General features: G+C 47.6%; 7 protein-coding genes across 7 annotated transcripts; 5 read left to right on the plus strand and 2 right to left on the minus strand.

Moving 5' to 3' along the window:
• Positions 1-378: 378 nt before the first annotated feature.
• DFJ58DRAFT_846706 (uncharacterized protein) lies at positions 379-2,108 on the minus strand (the record flags this gene model as incomplete). Its single annotated transcript, XM_041393345.1, has 6 exons — positions 379-575; positions 842-1,350; positions 1,459-1,571; positions 1,627-1,803; positions 1,894-1,908; positions 1,947-2,108. 6 exons carry the CDS (start codon positions 2,106-2,108, stop codon positions 379-381), a joined length of 1,173 nt encoding a protein of 390 aa, XP_041237298.1.
• Positions 2,109-6,625: 4,517 nt separating this feature from the next.
• Positions 6,626-8,163, plus strand: DFJ58DRAFT_846707 (uncharacterized protein; the record flags this gene model as incomplete). Its single annotated transcript, XM_041393346.1, has 7 exons — positions 6,626-6,658; positions 6,837-6,950; positions 7,075-7,166; positions 7,430-7,616; positions 7,687-7,848; positions 7,895-7,966; positions 8,131-8,163. The coding sequence occupies 7 exons, from the start codon at positions 6,626-6,628 to the stop codon at positions 8,161-8,163; spliced, it is 693 nt and encodes a 230-aa protein (XP_041237299.1).
• A 5,111-nt stretch (positions 8,164-13,274) lies between these two features.
• Positions 13,275-13,985, plus strand: DFJ58DRAFT_734664 (uncharacterized protein; the record flags this gene model as incomplete). Its single annotated transcript, XM_041386525.1, has 3 exons — positions 13,275-13,694; positions 13,720-13,823; positions 13,874-13,985. 3 exons carry the CDS (start codon positions 13,275-13,277, stop codon positions 13,983-13,985), a joined length of 636 nt encoding a protein of 211 aa, XP_041237300.1.
• A 736-nt stretch (positions 13,986-14,721) lies between these two features.
• DFJ58DRAFT_846709 (uncharacterized protein) lies at positions 14,722-17,392 on the minus strand (the record flags this gene model as incomplete). The annotated part of the gene is made up of 7 exons (XM_041393347.1): positions 14,722-15,036; positions 15,097-15,405; positions 15,455-15,805; positions 15,855-16,313; positions 16,382-16,589; positions 16,793-17,115; positions 17,156-17,392. The coding sequence occupies 7 exons, from the start codon at positions 17,390-17,392 to the stop codon at positions 14,722-14,724; spliced, it is 2,202 nt and encodes a 733-aa protein (XP_041237301.1).
• A 761-nt stretch (positions 17,393-18,153) lies between these two features.
• Positions 18,154-21,493, plus strand: DFJ58DRAFT_718982 (uncharacterized protein; the record flags this gene model as incomplete). The annotated part of the gene is given in 11 exon segments (XM_041384552.1): positions 18,154-18,490; positions 18,547-19,061; positions 19,114-19,315; positions 19,367-19,595; positions 19,644-19,779; positions 19,830-20,005; positions 20,053-20,289; positions 20,309-20,607; positions 20,655-20,780; positions 20,832-21,260; positions 21,291-21,493. The coding sequence occupies 11 exon segments, from the start codon at positions 18,154-18,156 to the stop codon at positions 21,491-21,493; spliced, it is 2,889 nt and encodes a 962-aa protein (XP_041237302.1).
• Positions 21,494-21,708: 215 nt separating this feature from the next.
• DFJ58DRAFT_846711 (uncharacterized protein) lies at positions 21,709-22,433 on the plus strand (the record flags this gene model as incomplete). The annotated part of the gene is made up of 3 exons (XM_041393348.1): positions 21,709-21,991; positions 22,198-22,334; positions 22,392-22,433. The coding sequence occupies 3 exons, from the start codon at positions 21,709-21,711 to the stop codon at positions 22,431-22,433; spliced, it is 462 nt and encodes a 153-aa protein (XP_041237303.1).
• A 2,000-nt stretch (positions 22,434-24,433) lies between these two features.
• On the plus strand, positions 24,434-25,412 carry DFJ58DRAFT_158958 (uncharacterized protein). Its single transcript, XM_041378950.1, has 4 exons — positions 24,434-24,749; positions 24,797-24,847; positions 24,902-25,284; positions 25,335-25,412. Exons 1-3 carry the CDS (start codon positions 24,606-24,608, stop codon positions 25,124-25,126), a joined length of 420 nt encoding a protein of 139 aa, XP_041237304.1. The 5' UTR covers positions 24,434-24,605; the 3' UTR covers positions 25,127-25,284; positions 25,335-25,412.
• The last annotated feature ends 37 nt before the right edge of the window (positions 25,413-25,449 follow it).

Raw genomic sequence — 25,449 nt, forward strand, 5'->3', positions numbered from 1 at the left:
GAGATCCAGATATCTTGAGTTCCAAATATTGAGTCCCAAACATAGAGTCCCGGATATCCAGTCCCGAAGCCCAAGATTCGAGACGAGACTTGAAACTCGAACATTGCTATGAGTTGCGAGTTTTGAGTCCCCACCGAGTCCTGACAATCGAGTCCCACAGCCGACTATCGAGTCCCAACCATCGAGTCCCAACCATCGAGTCCCGACAATCGAGTCTTGAAACCCGAGTCCTGACAATCGACTCCCGAAGCCCGAGATTTGAGTGCCGACCATCGAGTATCGAGTCCCCAATATCGAGACCCAAAACCCAAGCAGCCCGAAGCCCGAGATTCGACACGAAACAAATCAAAACTCCAAACACCACGACACTTTCTTGAATCACCGAGTACCGAAACCCCGAGTACGGGTACCGAGTCTTGAAACCCGAATCCGCACTATCGAGTCCCAACTACCGAGTCTTGAAACCCGAGTCCCGACAATCGACTCCCGAAGCCCGAGATGTGAGTGCCGACCATCGAGTATCGAGTCCCTATTATCGAGACCCGAAACACGAAGCCCGAAGCCGAGATTCGACACTCAAAAACAAATCGAAACAAAACTCAAAACATGACACTCATCAATTTTGGGAGTTGTTTTCTTGAATCACCGAGTACCGGGTACCGTGTACCGAAACCCGAAACCCCGGTAGTCGGTGAATGTTAGTGTCGTGAAATCGAATATCGAGTCCGACTATCAAGACCCGAAACCCGAATGTGAGTATGGAGTGCCTGACATCTAGTATCATGTTTGAGGAAGGTGGTACTAACACGGGTAACTACCTTTCTACTTCTTCCAATCCAACCTTGCCCATCCAACGACGGAATCCAGCATAAAACATGAACAGCATCCCTCATATACCATGCCCAGGCAATCCGATCCCCTTCCACTGCATGAACTGCGTGTCTGACAATCCTTCCCGAAAATGCAATCATGCACCCCGGATCATCCTTAACTCTAGCTGCAGGCTTGGCATACTCATCGAGCATTAGAATAATTCCCCACGCTAGTGAGAATATCGAAGCATTCGGAAATCGATGAGGGGTCTCGATGATTCGGGGTTTTCCCGATTGCATTATGGTGAGGCTGTTTAAACACCGTTGCCCAGTACTGGAGAGTCTCTGACATCTTCGGCAGTTCCTTGCTTCGTGCCTTTTCTCCGAGGCTCGCAAAGGCTTGCAACCCTGCCCATACTGCTCAGGATGCATCACCCTGAGTGCCGCTGTGGCAATGGCTGCTGGCCTCAATGGCTTTGAGGATTTCTCGGAGGATGGTCCCTTCAATGATGCAGATACCTCCGGATAGTGACTGATTCTATGGGATTGGTGAGTTTAACTACCGAGATCGCCATCTCATCAGATCCTACCTCGTGCCCCTGGTGAAACCATGCCGGAGATAAATTAATGCACCGGGAGTTAGGACATCATTTTCGAGCTTGGTGTGAACCACTGTTGATTAGTCCGCCAAATCCCATCGAGCTTTATGCTTTGTTCGAGCATGGGAGCTAGCAAATCCGAGGCCGCCCAAATTTCATTCTGTACGTACCATTTGATGTTCAATATCCATCCAGTCACAATATATATAACACACCTGGGTGGCATCGGTCAAGGCGTTCTGGGAGGTACCATGCGATGATGGCACCGGATGCATCAGAATTGTCGCGGGTATGTCGATCAACTTTGTGCCCTCATGGCCAGGAGGACACCTCTCGAGCAACTTTTCCTCTCTCTCTTCATTACGCCCCGTGTCCTTTGGGAGATCAATTTGCTATATCTTGCAATATCAATCGGCATCTGAACTGTGATGAAGCAATTTGACTGATAAAAACAAATTTTCCGAATCTGCAGGAAGACTCACTGGATTTTTATATGCCTTTATGAGCCGATCACCAATTGATCACAAGCCATCACCAGATCGTGTCTAGGTTTTGGAGAAGGTATAACTGGGTCTCCTCCTGTCTTCTCTGCATTGAATTTCTGTTCCGTATAATCACCATGCACATGAGTGACAGTCAGGGCCCAAGTGCGCAAGAGGGTTATTTCATCATCATCGGAAGTGGAAGAAACATCCATGATTGAATTGATCTTGTGAGATCAGAAGCTGAATCCTGAATGTCCTGCACTTGGTGTTAAAGGGGGTGGAGATTGAGAGGATCAGATAAGGGAGCCTTGGATGATCTGAGCTTTCAAAGAATCTATTTCTCTTATCATCTATTGCTCAATGAAATACCACATGATTGGAAGTCTGTTGGATGTCAGATACTCGTTTGTCGAGACCCGGGCCTCGGATCTCGGTACACTTCACTCGATTTTGATACCCAGGACACCATAGTTGGAACTTGTCTCGAATCTCGGGTGTCGGGTGTCGGGGTGGTCGGGTCTTGATGGTCGGGACTCGATATACAGGACTCGTTGGTCGGGACTCGATACTCGATTGTCGGGATTCAATGGTCAGGCGTCGGGTTTCATGACTCGGTAGTCGGGAACTCGATAGTCGGGACTTGATGGTCGATTTTCGGGATTCGATAGTTGTGGGCTCAGATATTGGTACACTTCACTCAATTTTCGGTGGTCGGAACTTGGCATTTGGCATTTGGTAGGCTTGGATGATGTTGGCTTTCAAAGATCTATTATCATCCATTGCTCAATGAGATACCAGATGATCGGAAGTGTGCTGGACATCACATATTCGTTTGTCGAGACCCGGGTCTCGGAACTCGGTACACTTCGCTCGAGTTTCCACTTCACCCCTTGCAAAGCTCCGTGCCATACAACATCATTAGATGACTTTGAATAATCACCTCCTTTGATTTGGATGATATACAAACTAGCTGAGCTCCATCATGTCTACAATTATCATTCTCCTGGGCCCACCCGTCTATCTTATATACCCCCCACGTCGGCCTACCCATCTATGCAATATATGTCTCCCGTCGGCCCACCTGTATATAATACATCTTTTACCACTCCCTTGGCCCACCCGTCTACAAAATAATATTAATTCGTCGGCCCACCCGTCTAATATGATATATATCTGGGCCCACCTGTCTATGTGATAACAAGCACCCTTGATATACCCGGCTATTTGATACATATCTACCTTGGTACACCCATCTACATAATATCCAACTACCTCGGCCGATCCGTCTATTGAAAATTCATGTCCATCGGCCCACCCATCTACTTTACATATTCCCCACCTGGGCCCACCCGTCTCCATCGGGAATAATAACACTCCCGGCCCATCCGTCACAGTCGAGGATATATCTACCCTCGGCCCATGGTCCGCTGGCCCGTATCATACGGGACATTATGCACGTCCGTCCACTCATATAATACAGAGATATGTTACTGCAATATGTGAGCACTTATCATTGTTTTTGACTTCGCATTTCTCGCCTTTATTCGCATTTTCCACTCTTCCACCTATCAGGTCAATATCATCCTCGAATGCCCTATCAAGGGCCATCCGCTTATGTCTTGGCGCCAATTGGCCCTTGACCTAGAGTCTATCAGACACAGTCGCGCATTATCCGCGCCTAATACCACTTATCATTCATCTCGTGTTAATATTTTCACCATGCATCAGCCGCTCCTCGCATATTCAGAGGATATAGATTCCAACGCGCCCAAACGCGATTGTGCGCGCAGCTCACGCGCACAGTATCTAACCATAGAGCACCCGCATGCGCCTTATATCGCCCCATAGGGCGCGCCTTCAACTTGTACCGCAAGGTGCAAGAATTCATTCCGCCATCAAGCCGCGTTTGAAGAAGATTCGATTTATACCCGGTAGGAAAAGATGTCGCAGAGTTAGAAGATGAAGATACCACCGCCCTCAGTCGCCTCAGTCGCCTTTTACCATCGCCTCACGCGCTTTTCGACCTGCAGCATCGCGCAACCTCAGATAGACGAAGAAGACCAGGAACGCACTGGTAGGAGAAGAAGTAGAAGAGCTCAACGAAGAAGATCCAAACGCGCCAGCCTTCGACCCATCCACTCCATCACTCAACACTCGCCATTATCATCCGCACCATCCGCTTTCCCCGCCCCGTCAATTCGCAAATACCATATACCGCCAAATATACTGTCATTTTCATAGGATATAGTTCGTTTTACCCTGGGTTTCGTCCAGTGCTTTTCATTTTCATTTTCTCTCATTATAACGTCGTCCAAAGGACTAATAACGCGCTGATATATACGCCTATAGAAAACCGCCTAGAAGAAAAACAACAAAAACAACAAAAAAAGACCATAGATTGTGCCCCGCCTAACCCAGTAGGATATCATTTTCTCCTCGAACGCATGAAGCGGCACCATGCACCTTTTTACCTTAGAACGCGCCTCATATGCGCGCAGATTTCCTGCACTTCGCGCTCATAGGGAGGAATAGATATTGACAGAAGAACGAAGAAGCCAAGTCGGACTTGGACATCCGCACCGTTTGCCGCCTCTTTTTCGTGTTTTGAATATAGTTTTACTCATGCCATTCAATCCCATAGCACCTATTACTTAGTGCGCCTAGTGGGACTCGGTTTGGACATGGATTGGATCGCTTTTGGACCGCCTAGCATCGCCTCATACCCCACAGACATATTGGACGCAGACGTCATCGCGCTATCATCCTCTCGCATTTCCTTGCACATTTGCACTTTGCGCTATCATCCCCTTATGCTTCCTCGCAGTTTCGCACTTCGCGCATTTTCACACGCTTCATTCCCGCACCTAACGCGACACATCCACGCCATCCTCGCACTATCAGTCATCTCAATAGCCGAGCACTCCTCGCACGACCGCCATTATCATAGTTCCGAGCACATATTATGATTCCCCTACCAGAGTCATTTCGCGCAACCCACCATATGCGACGCATTCTTGCGCTTCTGCAACACGTTCCCATGCCCGCGCACATCGCGTATTATCCGCACCTCATCGCACTTAGTCGCACTGTCATCCACGCCCATCATACTCGACGATCATCACGTACCCATATCATCGACTTCACTCGAGATCCTCACCAGACGCGCTCTGAGTGGGGACACTCAGTATTCAAAGTCCCCGGGAGATGTAGAGACTCGCGTTTCTGCAGGCTCATATGGGCTCATTTTACGAATTCTGACAACTGGCCTTCATGGCACAACTCGCACCATCATCCACTATGACTTCCCTATAGAGTGCACCACTTTCCCGCGGAATGCGCCATAGGCGCGACACTTTCCCGCACAACTGCGCAGTATTCCCGCGTGCGCGCCTTGCGCACTTTCTCGCGCTTAAGCGCACTATGTCGCACAGCATCCAGGAGCATCCATCCCATCATCCAACCAGTCCCTCGGTATGTCCCTTTTCGTTATCTGACCATATTTAGCATATTACACTTCCCATTTCGTTATGCACCCTTACTTTACATCACCTTACCTCATTTACATACTTAGAGTGCTCCCTATTCGGCTCCGAGCCCTGGGAGAGCGCTTAGGTAGAACTTACATACACTCATGTTCGTTTTACACCCAACAAATTCCACCTTAGCTTCCTACCACCACCTTCCTACCACTCAGTATCTATCACCAGTTAGCTCCATGCAATGCATGTGTCCATCATTGTTTTGAGGCCCTAGCATCAGTCTATAGCTAGTGGCACTATCAGTATCCGTCTAGATCCGCGCTTTCCCTCTTATCAGTCTCAGTATATATCTTTTACACCTGTGCACTGCTTGCACTACCTTCCCGCGCTCCGCGCACTTTCGCACTTCGCTTTCCCGCGCGCGCTTTCTCGCGCTTTCCACCGCCATTCACCAGGGTTGTTCAGCATCATTCCGTGGATTCCTTGCTTTCCTTGCTTCCCCTTTAGGGTCGAACGTTCTTGCATTCTGCGAGTGTTACGAACTAGGATGGGTCTGACGTATGGCTACTCGATAAGAGTAATCGGCCAAGGTCGGTTCAAGGCTTCAGCGTATACCGAAGCTTCAGAGTTTCTAAGACAAGAAGAGGAGAGTGTCCTCGACTCGAATCAAGTTCAATACGACTTAAGATTGGAGGTCTTAAGCGAAGGAGATTTCCAGGTAAAACCTAGTAAGATCAAAGTAAAGAACTACATAGTACAGGACGAGTTTATATAGTGAATGGTAACGACTTTAGGGCCGGTATGATGAGTCAGAGATAAGACGAGTCAGAGATAAGACGAGTCAGAGATAAGACGAGAATAGATCATCTAGCGACGGCAAGATGCGATCGTGATGTAATACAATGATGTAAGAAAAAAGAAATGAATAGGGGCGTACTCGACTGTAACAGCGAGTATAGCAGCTAGGCAGAGCTGAGACTCACTTATACTGGCTGAGCACTTTTCTTATATGTGCCTGCCAGGTTGTGATACCCACAGCGGTGCGCAACTACGCTTTGCACAGGCAGATATCACCGGTGAGGCGATCTCAACCTGGCTGGGCTGATATGAAATATCTAAAAATGCTCAACCAGTATAAGTGAGTCTTGGCTCTGCCTAGCTGCTATACTCGCAGAATGCAAGAACGTTCGACCCTAAAGGGGACTGCTACTGAACACAGAACCAGATGAAAGAAAGACCCTTGAAGTGCGATGGATGCACGAAAGCGCAAGAAGAAAAGCGAAGTGAGCGCGAAGCGCGAGAGAGCGCACTAAGGTAAGCGCGAGCGTGGGAACGTGAGCGCTAAGGCGCGCGTTGTGCGGAAAATACTGGATAAGGAAACGGATAAGGAAGCGGATGTGCAAAGCGAGTGCAAACGCAGAGCGAGTGTTATAACGAGCGCGGATAAAAGGTCTAGTATAGGCAGATAACAATAACCATTGGAAACACAAAGTGCGCCCAAGTGGTGACTACTACTCTAAGGTAAAACCCAATAGCGAGGGAAGTACAGCAAAGGGGAGTAATAATGATGGTGTAGTAAGTCAGCAACTTTATACTATGGAAATCGCATCGGAAGCGGAAGGGATAGGAGCAATAAGCGCTATGAATACGTAATGACATGTAATAACGCTGCAATGCTTGTTACAAACCACGAGGCAAGGCATATGACGTACCAATGAGGTGGATGGACATAGAGGGACGTTCCTGGATGATAGGCGATGCAGGGCGCTTAAGCGCAATAAAGCACGCAAGGTGCGCGTGTGGGAATGCTGCGCATTGTGTGGGAAAGTACTGCGCCTATGGCGCGTTTCGCGGGAAAGCTGCGCATTATGTGTAAAACGACTAGGGACATGATAGAAGTCAAATATAGCTGATGGTGCGAGTCGTGCATTGAAGGCCAATTGTCATGAGTTGTGAAAAGGTGCGAAATGTGCCTATATGTGCCTGCAGAAACGCGAGTCTCTACACCACTAATAATGTACAGGTTCAGGAAAAATTGAAACCACTGCTCCCAGTGCGACAGGAAAGTCAGTGCGAAAAAATGCAGTCCCATGGGAAACCACTCATTGCGCGAAGATTCTTGGGATTGTTCAGCCCGGGGTCAAGCCTGAGTATTATCAGGGCAAATCAGTTGTAACGAGTGAAGGAGAATATGCACACTTGGATAGTCATGTTATTTTCCGACAACCAGTGGACAGGAAGGTGAGCCAGTATCTTCTTTTCCTTTCGTCACGATGGCTGCTCATTGACACAGCTGTGACGCTGCTTCCAGTTGTGTATTGGACGTATTCGCGAGATTCTTGTATCATCCCAGGACGGTCAGACTGCAGATCATGTCACACTCCAGCTCTTCACATTTGCAGCTGCTCTGCACCCATCTCTCCACCTACCATGCATTGATCTTACTGATAATGAGATGGTTTCAACTGGTATAGTACGTTATATATGTGAGCTAATTGTTCACTGCGATCACCCCACAGGACATCATTTGTGCTGTCAATATCCAACATAATTGCCTCGATTCACAGTGCACAGACATCCAACAACAGCCTGTACGTCAAGAATGGATAGACACCTCTCAAACAAAGGACATAGTCAAGCACAAGTCAACGCCAAACTTTTTTTCTCAACGTCTATTCTATTCATAACTACGACCACATCCAACATGTTGTTCCCAATGCACTTCGTGAGACACCGCTTCGAGTTACCAACGTAGCTGAAGTTTGGGCCATGGCCATACACCAACTAAGAGACAAGATAGCATCAAAGAAAGGTGGAGAGATGTCCCAACTGGCAGGTAGTGGCGAGGGTATGGATGCTCAGCCATCTTTAGTGCCACCTTCTGCCTTTGATCATGCTCCGACTAAACCACGGAAGTCTGCACCTAAAGCCAAGGCAAAAACGGCAAAAGCGAGCGCAAGTGGTTCGAGTACCCAGGGAAAAAGGAAGACGGCACCTACGCAGCAAAATTCAGGAGCATCGGAGCAACATCAAATTGCCTTTGCACCACCAATGGAACCTCCACAGCACTTTTACTCACTTGCACCCCAGCCACCCCATCCTCCACATCAGTCTTTCCCTCCACCTCTGCCAATTCCTTCTCTTCCTCCCTTACATTCCTCACCACCACTCCGCCAATCTCCACCCCAGTTGTATCACCCTCCCCCGCAGTCATATTTCCCATCTCAATCACATACTCTTCCGCCTCTACCTGCCCATCATATTCACCCAACTCGTCAGCAAACACAAACCGTTGTGAAAGAGTAATAGTGACTAGGCTGGTTAGAAACTAGCGCTACTTATCCAAATAGGCGCGAGTGTAATATTCGACCCAAGAGGACTGCTATTGAAGCAACTCCCTTCAAATATGCAAGGGTAGCGACGATGCGAAGGACTAATAACCTATAGCGACCTAAGACCAAAAACCAATGAGTAGCGCTGTAGTGATCAGCGACTAGCGACAAGTGAGTTCCGACAGAGAAACGTGCATATAAGTAAGTAGCGCTATGCAAGTTGTCCTATGTGATAGCGCTATGCGACGTCTGACTAGCGACAGCGAGAAGAAATCAAAAGAAGGTAAGGCGAGGGATAAGGTATGATAGTGCAGGTGGAATGCCTGATAGCGACTAGATTATAGCTCGACTACCGACAGCGATCCCGACGTTGCGAAGATCAAACTTATGAAGGAACTTTAGCGATGCGCACTTGAAGCAAGTCAAGCGACACGCGATCAGAGAGATTGGCAAGAGCGGAATCGATTGCACCAAAACTAGGATATAGCGACTAAAGTGACTCCGACACCAGCAAAGGTCCGGGGAAGGGAAGTACTGTACTGTATGTAGGATGGGTCATTTTATCATACTGCATAGGGGTTTGGGATGCGTAGGCGAGTATAGTAGCAACACTGGCGAGGGCACGATGTAGCGACAGGTAATAGAACATGCAGCGCTGCGGAACATGAGGACACATGTAATAAGACCTGCGACTGATGAGTAGCGACATTTAAGGAAATATAACGCACCAGCGGAGGTAGGTGGACATAGGCAGGACATGGAAGGGCGGAACACCTAGACGTCGGACCGGGTAGCACGCTATGGGGGAAAAGTGGTTCCAAAGCGGATAGCTTGGGAGCTGAATAGCGCTGGTGACTAGCGTCTTACTCTTTTCTTCTAGGCAAGTCAAAATATGCCTATGACATTCATACGCGCCTAGCGCCGGTATGATTGTCACACTGTGCAAGATGCCCCAATGGATCCACTTTCTGTAGCGCAGGCCTCAAATCACTACATGACCTTGACGCCTTGCTTCCCTTCTGACCATCCACAGCTCCAGCAATATCATGATATTGGCTCTATCTCTGGACCCCCCAGCTCCTCTCATGCCCCACCATCGCACCAATTTCAACCTCTGATGTCTCCAACACACTATTCACCGCATAGTGTTGCAGGCCGCTTCCCACAGCCTCACTATCCTCCCCAAGAATCTCAGGTTCAATATCTGCAGAGTCAGCATCACTACCTTCAGTTTGGTACAGCGTATCCTGGAGGAATATGAACTCCAAAGGTATCCCACAGGATTCATTGCCGACCAGGGAGTCACTAATCCCACAGTACGCGACTTTTACTTGCAGGCACACAAAGACTCTCAAGCCATTCAAATTAGGTGTCTGTCGGTTCCCTGTTCAGATTGGGTGTTCGACCTCTTCCTCCATGTTCACTGTAGCTTGTTCCTTCTGCAGCACTGTTGCCCGCACTGGCAACTATGCTGTGCATAGTTAAATTATCTTACTGTCCGATGCATTGACAACCCATTTCCAATAGGCTCTCCTGTGGTTTTCGATCACAAGGAATATGAATACCAAAGTTTCCGGTGAGTTTCATATCTCTACAGCCAGACTCAAGCTCCTCATTTGCACTACAGGACCTGTCTTGGGTATCGATTTGGGTACAATGAACTCATGTGTTTCTGTCATGAAGGGGAAGACGGCGCGTGTGATTGAAAATTTCGAGGGTGCCCGGACTACATCCTCTGTTGTTGCATTCACGAAACATGGTGAACGTCTGGTCAGCCTACCCGCAGAATGCCAGGCCATTGTAAACCTGCCAACACGGTCTTTGCATTCAAGCGGTTGATTGGTCGGCGCTCAGATGATATACTTAGTGATTATCTCTTCCTTCCCATCATCTCCCTCCCAGCACCTTTCTCCACCCAGCCCTTATTCCAACAATATATCCTTTTTGTTGTTTGATACTCTATTTCTGCTGCTTTCATGGGCTTGAGAACATCTTGTGAGGAAATTATGATATGATGACTGAATTGACGCAAGCGAACAAGTGAGGCTTTAATTCAATCAGCCACCGAGCCAACCCGAACCTCTTTGTCAGTCAACCTTGAGCAGAACAGTGAACTGCTCCTGTGCAGTGTGTCCACATCCCAACATCATGATGCTCCAGCACTATCCTGTGCGGTGTCATGCATGGTATGGAACTCATACCATGACATTGATAGACAGGAAGTAGCTACAGAGAGTACACTAAGGTGTACCTCATTGTATTATTATGATTGGTTCCATTTTGACAGATTTACTTGTATTTATATTTCCAGTATGATAGTTTTCACCTTTCCCCTTTTCTTTTCATTTCTTTTATGTGGTTTATTCAGCCACCAGTGAGCCACCAAGATGTGTTAGTAAGCATGTCATGTGATAGGCAATATTCTGCTTTGTAAGGATCCTGCATGATTTGTCATGTGGCTTCCATTTGTTTCCATTTGTTTCTATTTGTTTCAGGCTCATTCAGCCACAGAATCCTTCAGTGAGCCACCAGATATGTTTGTAAGCATGTCATGTGATATGCAATAATCTGATTTGTAAGGATTTGTCATGATTGGTCATGCTTCATCATGCTTCGTCATGCTTCATCATGATTTATCATGCTTTGTAATTTTATGAACTTTATTTGTAAACTACTTTGTAAGCAGCTGATTCAGCACTGCCAAATGGCATGGTTAGTAAGCCAGTGACTTACTAATGCTGTGATGAGTCATGCTTAGTAAAATGGCCTCCCAAAAAGGTATAAAAGGAGCCCATTCTACACTGAGTAATAATAACTTCCCACTTTTCACTCTTCTCTCAAACCATGAGAGTCTGTAAGACTTAAAGTGCAGGCCAAGAGTGCCTTGAAGTAAGATAAACATCGTATCAGAGATTAGTTGTATACTACCTTACAGGGGTCGCTTATATAACAATCTATTTATAAACTACTTGTTGTGTGCTACCTTTCAGGGGCTGAGTATACAACACCAGAACAGCTTTCGTACTAGGCTTTACGTATTTAAGACAGACTTCATTACTTGTTGTGTACTACCTTACAGGGGTTGAGTATACAACACCAGAACAGCTTTCTAACTAGGGTTCACGTATTTTAAGACAGACTCTCTCTTTTTCAGGAAGGGAGACACAAGAATACGACAAAGTTGAGACAGACTTTCATAGGTTGAGACATGACCTACAAGATTGAAACAGATCTTACTATCAGAACATTAGGGAATCTACGAGTATTCCACCAGGGAACAACAAGAAGAGGACACATCAGTAAACCCTCCCAAGAACTCACAGTTATCTACCACGAAAACTAGAAAAGTCGTAGACCGTGTACTTAAGGACTGGCAAGAAGTCTTATCCTGTATAGTTGTGTTGTCACTATACACGCGTTGTACATAAGACCCTTAAGTAGTAAGACAGTGGTCCAATTCAAGTTCGAGAAGCACAGGTGCCCCATGTTCAGCAAATGGCTTGTTGGCACCACCCACCACTGTGCCTCGAGGCAGGAGTCCTTTGATTTCTAATATCCAGAATACCTCTCGACCTCCTTCAGTGTCCAGATCTGCAGGAGACATCAGTCATGCACGCTCGCCGCTTTCCCAGACCATAACTATCAATCATGGTTCTCAAGGTCAAACTGTCGTTCCCTCTCGGTTTGGTTCACCAGATGATTCACTGGACGAGCCTATTAGTACTGGCGTGCGTCGCCGGAGAACCTCTAGCACTGACTGTAACGACCCATCAATGTTTATGCCTGGACTCACAAAGCGACTCAAGTTGTATGCAATGAAAGTTGCTGAAGAGAAAGGCGTCAATGGGGATCACCTCGTTGACTTCATTGATGCAAGTTTTCTCTCAATGTTATCATGAGTTGTCCCTGATGCATCTTTAGACTGGAGGAATTGCCTATATGCTCATCGATATTAAGGCCACCTTGATGTTGTTGAGTGAGGCGAACAGGAAGTCTCTCCTTGCTGGAAACCAAGGAACTAATAGAATCCAAAGATTTCAAGGTACTTGTGTCTGACTGTATTAATCTATCGCCGACTTCAAACTGATCAAGCATAACACAGACAAGTCTTCAAAACCGCCTCACAGCTTGTGTGTTATCACCTAATCTCACTGCATACATCAATGACACGCTTGAACACGTCATGGTGCTTTCAATATCCTTCTGTACAAAAGTAGCAGCTGAAAAGAATGACAGGATTTTATCAAGAAAAACAACGACATATTCAAGATCCCACAGTTACTATTCCAAGACATCGAGCTCACCGCACAATTATCAACACTTGTCAGTGAAGCACTTTCTTGCATTCGCAGCAATGTAAAATCTAAGGTAAGTGTTGCAAAAAATACTTCACAGAACAATGCCAAGCTTAGACTGATTCAGCTGATGTCGTCGATCATAAAACGCTCGAGTATCTTAGACACCGCGAGATCACTGTCCCATGGTTGCCTAGAGGTTGATGTGTCACATTGGAATAGATACACGTTTTTGGTATGGTCTTACTCACTCCTGACTGTCCGTTTTAACAATGAGACCCCATTTGCAGCAGCGCTGCTTGCGCATTTTTCTTATCGGCACCAGTAACTACAGGACTATACCTCTAAAGGATATTTATTCTCCGTCGCTCCTTCCGTCGCTCCACCGAGACCTTCGTGTCAAAGTTGGTGATGCACTTGGCATCGATGTTGGATTGGACGACTTCGACTCAGACCCCATAGCTGAAGGTGGTGGTCAAGTCCATGAGAACGGTGGTCAAGTCAATGAGAACAGTGCAGACAGTATGGGAGGCGTTGAAGGTAGCACGAATGGTGCAGAGGCTGAAGATGACGGAACTGATATCAACCACGATGGAGATGGTGACGAGGATGAGCCTGAGAGAAATATGTCTGGCACAAAAGAGAAGTATGAACTCGACCCCGATGACTCAGGATTTGGGGGCAACTGGAAAGTGCACCATTTTCACGTCGACCAAGTTTTGGAGGTTCGTGGATGCCTCGCTCGAGGGTGTTCGCAAAATGGCAAAGGCGGAGGCAGAGGAACTTGGTGACGGAACACCAGTTGAGAATATCATCAGGAAGTAAGCTCCTCGCTACTTCCCTCTGCGGATGGTTACTCATTATTACGAAGCATCCTGGTCGAATATTTCCAGCAGGACCTCGCTGAATTTCCAGGGAGGAGAGCTGTTCCGAAACCTGTTCCCGGCACTAATCCTTTGTGGCAGACTGAAGATTCAGACTGATCTGCTTTGGCAGTGAATATGCTGGCTGCTTGTTCCCGCTCGATATCATTTGCACATTCTCTACATATCACTCGTTTAAATGCCATAATCATGATTGTAACTAGCTCCCTAGTAATGCAATGTTTTTTGACTGCTTTTCATACATTTACTGCCTCGCAAAATGCATATTTGATGTGACTGCATATGAGATTGGTATGGCATTGGCAAGCTGCTGACTATTAGCTACTCCGAGTACATCAGTAAATTCACACATTCCTTACCTTCCTTTTCGTCACTTATTTTCTCACACAAGAGCGCACAAGAACCATATCATCTCCTTGTCACAAGCTTCAACAAGTTCAAAAGCAGATCCCTTCCTCTTGTATTTAGCTTTTCTTCGCTTTTTTTTCCACTTTTTGTGCACTTATTTGAGAATGTATTGCATTGCAATCTTGATAGGTTTAATTTATATCCCCTTTTTCGCACTTATTTTCGACTTATTTGTGCTTAATCACTCTTGTTACGAGGAAAAAAACATTTGCATTTCAACCAAACAAGACTGACTAAGTAGGTAGCAAGAGAAATAAGTAGTAGTAAGTAGAATAAGTGTGAAACTAAAAATGAGACGGCGACAGCAACGAAACGGTGACAGCAACGAGACGGCGACAGCGAGAAAACAACCCAGGTAGTACCAGCTACTAGTAGTAGTCAGATTCGAGATAGTATTGGATGAAAACAAGAGCGAAGAACATTACCTCTAGAAAATGAGGGCTCGCTCATCCTCAGTTTCGTCATCCACCTCCATCCGTGTGCCACGCCTCTTCATGGCAAGGCTCTGCGCGAGCTCCGAGTTGCGGTAAACGACCGAGTCTGGCAAGCGGCTGATAGACGTGGTGTAAGCCCTGGTCTGCACACCCCAATTGGCATCTGAAAACGCCAATGGAACACTACTCTCTTTACCCGTTGACGGATTGATGTGCAGCGGGGTCTTGTTGTTTCGGCCGTTGCCAGCGGTGTCGATGTCGCTCAGAAGCATCTGCCCATTGGCAAAAAGTTTGATGGCACGTTCCATCTAAAACACAGGGTGAGTCAGCTGTATGAGGAGGAAAAAAATACATGCCGCTGCTGTAACGAGAGCGAGAGCGCCCTTCGAGTGTCCCGGCAATGTGTTGTTTGTTCCTGGCATGTTGACAGCGCCAGACGTGGCGCACTTGTGCTGCACAAGGACCTGCACAAGGAGGTCAGACTGGAATGGTCTGGACATCTCTCCGTCCTCTGAGATGTCCCCAAACAAAAAGCAGAGCCTTTCGAGCAAGCCCGATGCGAAATATTGACGGTCCTGATCGGTGTTGAGGTCCTCCTGCGAGATCATGAAGTTAGCGAGTACAACGAGAGCCACATTGCTAATGCTATTGCGCCACTCTGACAACCGCTGGAGGGTCTACAAATAAAATGATCAGATTTACATCATGTGCGAAAAAAAAACATACGAGGGCGATGACAGGCCCGTCTGCTGTAACCGTGTGTGGAATCTTGTCTTTGTAGACCGCGTCCCAGGCTGACTGCAAGATAGGACAGAGAATGTCATCTGATAGCGTCCATACTTCAGATAAATCGCCAACACAGCGAATGGCAGTAGGAATGAACTCCCTTGCCCACTTGTTTGCCATCTGACAACCCTTTGGAAGATGCTTCTTCCTGAATGCAGAACGCGCAATTGCCTTGGAGGGAGTGGCGATAGCAGTGGCGATAGCGCGATGGGAACCAGTTATAGTGGTAGTGGACGATTCGGACTTCAGCCGTTTCGCCGGAGGGGCTTTGAGAGTGGTAGCAATGTTGGTCTGACAACTCGCAATCAGTTAAACATAGAATCAAGCAAACAACACAAACCGTAGATGTCAACCGGTGCGTGGACACTGGTTCAAAAGCAGGTTCAGCCTTAATTGCGATCATACGGTCATTAGTGCTCTCCACGATTTCATCATCGGATGATAGCGACAATAAGTCGTCCTCGCTCAGAAGAGGTGGCTGTTTCCGCTTCTGGCTTGCAGCCAGTGACTCATAATCCACTGGGAAGGCGGAGCGGGAAGAGGGTTTTTGGGCGAGGGGTGGAGGTACAAGGTCAGAGTCATAATCCGCGGCCTGTAGCTCATGACTGGCATCGGAATCGGACTTATAGTCCCCCAGGGAGGCAAGCTGTGGAGGAGGGGGGATGTCGCCAATACCCGAATTCATGAAGATAATTTGGTCGCGGATATCAGCTGAGGACTTCTGCGCGCTTGGCATCCTCAACTGGATCAGGCTGCTCAGGTTCTGAGGTTGCACCGCGAGGGAAAACATCGTCAAGTGCTTTGGACGCGATCTGCAGTTTTCGTTGAAACTACATCAAATTTGAATCTAAATATGATCAGACTCACAGTTAAAGCCTTTTTGCCTTTGAAACCAGAAAGAGGTTTGGTGAACAGCTCCTCCGAGTCGTACTCGTCCTCGTCAGCATCAGACGCATACAGGCCCGAGAAAGCAGACCCAGCATCGGGAATACTGATGGGTGTGGACGGGGGTGGAACATTGCTGCTGATAGTGCTCCCTCTTGTGAGCTTAGAGAAAGCGGAGCTAGTACTAGCACTGCGTGAGTGCGTAGGTAGCAGCCTTGGAGGATGGCTTTGAGGCGTTCGTGGGAACAGTCGATATCCACCCCGGAACACGTCCAGCAAACGAAAATTTTTTGGGACTTGCAGTATCAGAATTATTTATTGCGACATCGAAGAAAAAAAGGGCAGTTTCAGTCAAAAGGAGACTCATAGTTACTAGGTAAGAGAAAGACTTACATATCAATCGTCTTGACGTTTGCGTCACGTGCCTTTGTTGATCCATCGATAACGACGCCAGCGTTTAACGCTTCAATCGCATCTCTCACCAGCGGTTTGGTGGCCTTTTTTCTCTGGGGTTTTGCTGCTACTGGCTCCTCCTCCAAGTCTTCATCAGTCGCAGGATGTTCAACATTAACACCAGCTGCTAACTGTCTGGCTCTACCCTTTTGACCCTTGCCTTTGGCGACAACAGGCTTATCAGTGGCGACAATTTCTGCTCCTGCTTGCCTACCATCCATAGTCGAGTCGGGGGTCTTCGAGGTTTTTTGCAGCCTTCCCCACTGGGCGTGCACGAGGAGGCTTAGGCTTAGGTGCGTCAACACGGGCATTCTCTTGATCAGCCTGCATCTGTGCTTGCATAGTTGCAATACGCTGATAACTTTCCTGCACAGCTTTATGACTTGCCTCCTTTGCCTCCTTTTCGCGCTGGTCGTCAGCGGCCTTCTGAACAGCGGTACGTCTCTTTCCCTGACTTTCAATCACGATGCGTCCCGGATGTTGAGTTGCATTCTTAGGCCGAGTTGCCATGCGCTGCGCAACTGTCTTGGGCTGAGACATTGTGTCGAGGGAGGGATTTGGAGGCTGAAGAAAGTTGGCGGCGGCGGGTTACCGGGAGTTCAAGGCGAGTTTCATTACATTTTAAATTTTATAGTTGATAGCTGACTCTGAATAATTCACGGACCCTGCTTAATAGTCTGACGTACTTGTCTAACTACTGTGAGTCTACTGCGACTGCCATAAACCTCCGGAGCATATATGCCAGCGCTTTTTCGGCAGAATAACAGGACCCACACCAAATTGAAATACCTTAGTCTGGTGAGTATCAACATTTACTAGAACCTGTCCGTCGGTATATTGACCTGCACTGGGGATATTTCAGGTATCAACATTTACTAAAACTTGTCCGTCGGTATCTGGTGAGTATCAACATTTACTAAAACCTGTCCGTCGGTATATTGACGTGCACTGGGGATATTTCAGTTCTGGTGGTGAGGTGACAATACTCACCAAAACCTTTCCGATGGTGGGGTGTCATTCGCAGGATGTTCACCAAAACCTTTCCGGTGGCCCAGGAACATAAAGTTCACCAAAAGTTTCTGGTGGTATGGTTACATAACTGTCCATGTAACCAGAACTTTGCCGCCCATTTTCATCCCGATGTGGCGCCAAAACAAGCAGAGTCTGGACCCGATATTAGAGGCCGTTGTTGAACCCTGAATTTTTCCCTAGTCTCTGCTTCGCTAGCCATACACTGTATCAACCCGCACTCCTCATACCATGCCTGGAACTCGCCCTACTCATCGTTCCCTTCGGTTTCCATGTTTATCTCCAGGCTGTATGCGCTGGTTTCGAAACGCCTCAGGCCGCACTCAACACATGCATGCGTGCCATCCAGTTGCACTTGCTCAAGATTTTCTACCAACACACCGCCTCAGTCGCCACCTCCTCCTGGTTTCTCGCCACCTCCTCCTGGTTTCTCGCCACCTCCTCCTGGTTTCTCGCCACCTCCTCCTGATTTCTCGCCACCTCCTCCTGATTTCTCGCCACCCCCACCTGATGTCTCACCACCCCCACCTGATGTCGATGAGGATCCAGAGTCAGAATTCACGGACGCGAGTGGGCGTTACTATCGTACGTATCATTCGCTCCTCAATGGTAAGTTCCTTTCAATCAGTGCCCTTTCATGAATTGTGACTCAGACACGCTCTTAGGACTGCCATGCACAGCTGATGGTGTATTTCTACCGCCTGGTACACCACCAACTCCTGCTCCACTGAAGTCTCCTCATGACTGGAGTCCATATCGCAGTGATGTTGAGTTTGCAACGGCAGAGTTTACCTTCAAGCAATGCCATATGTCTAACAAAGCTTCGGACATACTATTCGACTTGATGGCTGCGCAGCTATTAAAACACAACGACTCCCCTCCATTCGCGGACCACAAGGATTTGCACAAGGTCATTGACGCTACACAGCTTGGCAATGTCCCTTGGCAATGTCTCTCGGTTCAATACGCGGGGGAACGCCCTGAGCACGATACTCCTCCGTGGATGGGCAAAGAATATGAAGTTTGGTACAGAGACCCCCGCGTGATGGCACACAACATGTTGGCCAATACCACCTACAAGGGTGAGATTGACTATGCGCCATTTCGAGAGTATGATTCGTCGGACAATACACGCCGATGGAAAGACTTTATGTCTGGAGATTGGGCATGGCAACAAGCCGTACGTATTCAATACATTTCTTATAATTCGGGGCACACTAACATTTTATCAGGACGAGATATCGAAGGATCCGAACACGCATGGATCAATGTTCGTCCCAATAATCCTTGGGAGTGACAAGACCACCGTATCTGTGGGCACGGGTAATAACGAATATTACCCCTTGTATGCCTCGATCGGCAATGTACACAACAATGTGCGACGCGCTCATCGCGATGCTCTCGTTATCATTGGTTTCCTCTCTATACCAAAAAGTACGTGTATCAACGTTTAATATTGTGCCCTTCATCTGACCTATTGCGCAGCTACTAGGAAATATGCTCACGACGATTCGTTTCGTCTATTTCGCCGCCAGCTTTTTCACTGCTCGCTATCCGCGATTCTATCCACCCTGAAGCCTGCGATGACCGAGTACGAGGTCCTGCGTTGCGCAGACGGTCATTTTCGACGCATCATATTTGGCCTAGGACCTTACATAGCTGACTATGAGGAGCAACTGGTGCTATCTTGCACCGTCAAAAACTGGTGCCCGAAGTGAGCTCTTTCTTAATTCTACCTAACTTTTACTGACAATGTTTGTAGATGTCTTGCACATCGTGGTGACCTGGATGGCGGCGGTAATCTCCCACGCACTCGAGAGCATACAGATCTCCTCGTATCTGAACATATAGACTCAGATACATTGTGGCATGAATTTGGTATCGTTAGCGTTCTCGTCGTGAGTGATACTACCCACTCTCGTATTATGTACTTATTTATTTTGTACAGCCATTCACAAATGATTTCCCCCGAGCCGACATTCATAAATTGATATCCTTTGATCTCCTCCACCAGCTAGTCAAAGGCGCTTTCAAGGATCATCTTGTGGACTGGGTCTTAAAGTATCTCAAACTCACGCATGGGACCAAACGAGGAGAAGAGATCATGAGTGACATAGATCGCAGGTACGTGAACTCACTCATCCATTCGGCATTTTCTAACAATCAGTCAGAATTGCTGCTGTGGCATCATTCACTGGGCTACGGCGATTTCCCGACGGCCGTGGCTTCAAACAGTGGACAGGTAACGATTCCAAGGCCCTCATGAAGGTTTTCCTTCCGGCTATTGAAGGCCATGTACCTCAAGACATGGTGCGCGCATTTCGCGCTCTTTTAGAATTTTGTTATATTGCACGACGCGATGTAATTACCGAAGCCTCTCTGGTTCAACTCAATGATGCGCTCACTCGGTTCCACCACTACCGCAAGATATTCGAAACCACAGGCACAGTCCCTCACTTCTCGTTACCCTCGTCAACACTCGATGACTCACTATGTGGACATGATCCGACTGTTTGGTGCCCCAAACGGATTATGTTCGTCGATCACGGAATCCAAGCACATCAAGGCGGTCAAGGAACCTTGGCAGTGGTCTAACAAGCACAACGCCCTGGGTCAAATGCTATTGACCAATCAACGGCTTGATAAACTTGCAGCATCTCGCCTGGACTTTGCTGCTCGTGGGATGCTTGTCGGCTCTGTGTTATCAAGAGCTGTGGCCGCTCTCAGTAAGTTTTCATATTTAATCATGTCATTTTACTAACTCGATGTGCAGCTGTCGGCCCTGAAGATGAGCCAAATGCCCCAGTGATCGCACCAGAAGTCGAGGGTGAGGTTGACGATGGTGAAGCTGTTGATGGCCCAACTGTGCTCGCTTTTGTGCAGCTCGCGCGGACACCTCGTAAGTGATGCTCTCATGTGTCATCTTGAATACTCACTAAGGTTTTCATAGAACGAAAACGGGCACGGACTGTAATGGAGCTAGCAGATGAGGTCAATGTACCTCACCTGCGACGCCTTATCCGTTACTTTCTGTTCTCTCAACTCCACCCTAACGATCCCCGCAGCCCCGAGGATGTCCCCGCTGCTAGCTGTCCTCGGCATGATGGCACGCTTTATGTCTTTAATTCTGCAGCTGCGACTTTCTATGCCCCGAGCGATCCCAGTGGCATTGGCGGCATGCGACGTGAACAGATACGAGCTTGTCCACTCTGGCGGAATGTCGCTGCCCGTAATGATTGTGTGTTTGTCAATGCCAATCCAGACCTTGAAGGGATGAGAGGGCTCGAAGTCGCAAGAGTCAAATGTTTCTTTTCTTTCAAGTTTAATTGGGTCACATATCCATGTGCCCTCGTTCAGTGGTTCGACAAGGTTGGCGACTGTGCGGACGAGGATACCGGCATGTAGATAGTACGTCCAACTGTTCATGACGATGGCACCCCAAACTTCGCCGTCATCCATATTGACACAATTTACCGCGCAGCCCACTTGATCCCTGTCTATGGTCCCGACTTCATTGCTGACAACATCGAGTATTTTCACTCCTATGATGCTTTTCGCTCATTCTATATTAATAAATTTGCTGATCACCATGCATTTGAGATCGCGTCGTGATCACCAAACTTTGAGGAGACGGAGACGAAGACGACACTCCCCATCACACAACCCGACGACACGAAACGACGTTGTCATGCGTTACGACGAATACACCAAGACGTACTAATGACTGCGATCTCAGCAACAAGATCCAGAGAGCCGAGCTCATTGCAGGGACCGGGTTTGACTGGTGAGTTCTCAATTTTTGTTTGTTTCATTTTTCACTCATTTGTATGTGCCAGCGCTCGATCGCAACCCTTGTCCTCCACCCGCCTCAAATCAAAACATGTCCACAAGACGACTTTACCGATTCACTCGACTCCAACAATGTCGACTCCCAGAGACGCTGGATGTCTTATATCCCCGGCACAATTCCTGACTCAATGTCACCAGAGTTGTCTCTCACTCTAAATCGCTCTCAAGGTCAAAATCCAATGGTCTCCTTCCACCCCGTCATCTTCGTCACAACAGCCCCAGCAACCCTCGCTACTCCATATCCGCAGTTCGTGCCCAGTGGTATGTGCCCACCGCGGCAGCCTTCAGACACCCCATGTTCCCCTGCATGCTGTCAACCCTCCTTTGATGGTCCACTACCTGACACACCCATCATGGCACACACTATCCTCCCAAGACGTCCTGGCTGAACTTTATCTTGCAGGGCGAGCCACATGAGGGCAAGTAGACTTTTGCTGGTTCGCTGGGGAAGAACATTGTCTCCAAAGACGTGCTTGGAACGGAGAACAACCATGATGAATCAAGCACGCCGAACCTCATTTACGCGAACTATGCTGCTTTCCCTCATCTTGCTGCAGGGACTTTGGTTGATCTCAAGTGGGTGGCGTTCTTTGGAGCTGCTATGGTATGTGTTGTACAATAATTCGGTCGACATAAAATCATATGTTGATACCTCGCCTAGGCCGTCTTCCCTGCGTTCTTCTCCCTGAACTCGTTCCAATGATTCTAATATCAAAGTAAGTCAGCCGTTCGTTTAGCAAAATACATTGACTCACCTCCAGTCCGCCAGCATGCAGCTTACGCCATGTCGTGAACGCGTTCGAGCATCTCTTGATCCAGGCACCCGCAAAGAACCTTCAATGCCCTCCAAATACCAACCCCCACACTCCTCATAACCCCTCTCCCTTCGACTTCTGCTCCCCTCGCTTGGTTGCGCCTTCCTCGCGTGTAGTAGAGACGCGTCTCTACTACAACGCGTCGCTGATCTTGATGTGCGGACTGGACTAAGTGCTACGAACGATCGCTGTCAGCGATCAAATCCATCCGCACATGAGACACAGCCTTGGAAGACTTACCATTGCTGCTAGGTTCATTGTTTGTTGATCAAAGTGAGTTGTGTTTGCTAGTGAATGATATTGGGCTGAAGACAAACGAATTGTTCAGCCGCAGACGTTTTCTCACGCTGCTAGCTGTCGAGCACAGCGAGCAGCTTAGTAGTATTATTATTTATTTTAACTACTTAATTCAATTGTATACAACGCACTTGCACTTTTCTCACTTTCGCTACTTAATTGCTTGACGCCACTTGTAAGTGCTTGTGAAAAAATAATAACAAGTGACTAAGTACAACTAATTAGCGTCATGTCAGATATTTTCGCGACAAGTGACGAAAAAGGAAGGTAAGGAATGTGTGAATTTACTGATGTATATGAGTCTATGTCTGGCTGGTCTCGACCAGAGGTACATACAACCTACCGAGCTCGATATCTATACAAGATGGGACAACATATCCATGCGAGGTGTGGCATGCAATATATTCAAGATAAATCAATGTGATACTCATAATAGCTCCGGTTTCTAATGTACCTACAGTATTTCTATGATACCCTGGAACTTTTAAATACAGGCGTGTCACACACCTCGTGTGATAGATCAAATAGTTAAATATTAAATTGGTCGACAATACATGGTGAGAAAATCATATTAACGACATTTCGAACAGCTTTACCGCACGTTACTACTTTTGGATGTGTGGGATAGGATTTCAGCAAGCGACGGTGTAGGCAAAAGCCACTGACGTAGAGAATTGTCCAAAGTGATTAGCCGAAAAACTCGAAGAGAGACATGATCGAACAGACACAATCAATGTCACGTGATGTCAACGACCAGAGAGTTCGCTAAATTTGAGCTCGAATGCATCGATATCCCACCGTCAGATCGCTGCTCAGCCTTTATAACGCGCTTTACACCTTGACTGCATCAAATATTAATCCAGTGAGGATATGGCACCTCGTGGACCGTGATATTGAAAACGGCATGCCGAGGGGCCGCGGCTGGTACTAGAGTATATACTAATTATGAAGATGATTCAATGACGCCAACAACCTTCCTTCTTCCTGATTTCTGGGGTACGTATGACATTATTTGCGTCTGGCACGAATCCAACAATATTTGATCTGCAGGGGAGTAGTTAATCACTTGCAATTGGAGATCTAGTTGAGTTTTAGATTCTGCTTGTACTTGCCACTGACTCGAGTCTTAATGCGTGCATGTATCAATCGTGGCTGGTATCCATACACAATCTGTAGACGAATAAAGATAGCCGTTCCTTCGACTTCCTGCCATCTCCTGGAGTTCCATAAGGTTCCATAAGCCTCTATAACGCCTGCCCAATCCCAGTGCTTGAGCCTCGAGGTCAACACAGCAGCAAACAAGTATTGCCTCGAGGCTTGCGGTCAAGGGTATGGCCTGTAATTGTATTTAAACGACCATGCCACCCACGCTTCTTGTTGCTTACTTTACTCGAACTGATCATTGACTATCCGCCATGACTCGGAACAACAGCAATCAATCGAGGGCCTTGAGCCCAGTTCCTCCAGATACCACACCAGTTACTCGCGGACGCTCGGTACGTTGCTTATATATCGGTCCCTCAAACGCTGACCCTGATGCCCCATCTCTTTAGGTCCAACCGTCAAACAAAGTTTGTCGCTTTCTCAGGAAGGTCAAGGATGGTGTAAAGAAGAAGATTTCTGTAAGTCGATATACTGAGTTTTATTGAGCTCAGGCTGAGATCGTACACAAGCGCTCGAACCTGAATAATTCCGTGACACAAGGTGCCAATCCTCAATCGGTGGACACCGCACTTCAGCATGCCCGTGATGGTGCACATAAGATGAATCCACTTTTTGGACCCGCGAGATCAGTAGCGTCCGCAGGCAAAAATGCACCAGCAGCTCTCGATGATGCGGCCAATGTGGAGGCTACATATCTTCAACCCCTCAGGATATTCGACACTGTGATCGGGAAACTCACAGAAGTACGACCTGTCTCCCTCACCAGAACTGAACTAATACCGTTCCACAGGTACATCCGTATGCAAAGATGGCATTGGGTGTGTTGTCTTGTGCATCTACAGTACGTTTTATTTCGCTCTTATTTAAATCTACTGCTTAGTTGTTTTGCTTGCAGATAATTCTCGCTCAAGCGGATCGCGACGACGCGATACTCGGCCTTCTCAAGAAGCTGGGTGAAGTGTACGACTTCATGATGCAAGACGACACACTTCACAAGATTTCGTCGATGAGCACTATTTTGGGACAGATCTCTCAGCAGACCCTTGAATGCGCCCATTTCATCAGGGATTATTCGGAGAAGAAAAACTTTTGTCAGTCTCCAACCAGTTGTTACATTTAGCGGTTTTTCAATCTTATCATAGGGAAGAGACTCGGAAAGAACGTCGTCTCGGAAACAGACGACACGATAAAACGGTTATAACAATGTGTTGGATGCGCTCATGCAAAACTTCCGGGACCAAGTTACTCGCGACGTAGCCGTCTACATCCAACGTACAAGTAAGAATTCGGACGTATTCCTGACTCGACATCTATTCATACTTCTTCAGGCGAAATACTCGACCTCGGCGGTATGGCTTATGCAGAGGGCGCAGGACTGGACACTAGGAAGCGATGCCTGCCAGGGACGCGCACGGACATTCTCTCCAAGATCATGGGATGGAT

The sequence above is a fragment of the Suillus subalutaceus genome, assembly GCF_016647625.1.
Source record: "Suillus subalutaceus strain FC151 chromosome Unknown DFJ58scaffold_184, whole genome shotgun sequence".
Taxonomy (NCBI): domain Eukaryota; kingdom Fungi; phylum Basidiomycota; class Agaricomycetes; order Boletales; family Suillaceae; genus Suillus; species Suillus subalutaceus.

Coding starts and splice junctions, on each gene's coding strand:
- DFJ58DRAFT_158958 (XM_041378950.1), top strand. CDS start 24,606: ATGAATCCACTTTTTGGACCCGCGAGATCAGTAGCGTCCGCAGGCAAA. Junction 24,750..24,796: donor TGATCGGGAAACTCACAGAA/GTACGACCTGTC, acceptor ACCGTTCCACAG/GTACATCCGTATGCAAAGAT. Junction 24,848..24,901: donor TGTTGTCTTGTGCATCTACA/GTACGTTTTATT, acceptor TTTTGCTTGCAG/ATAATTCTCGCTCAAGCGGA.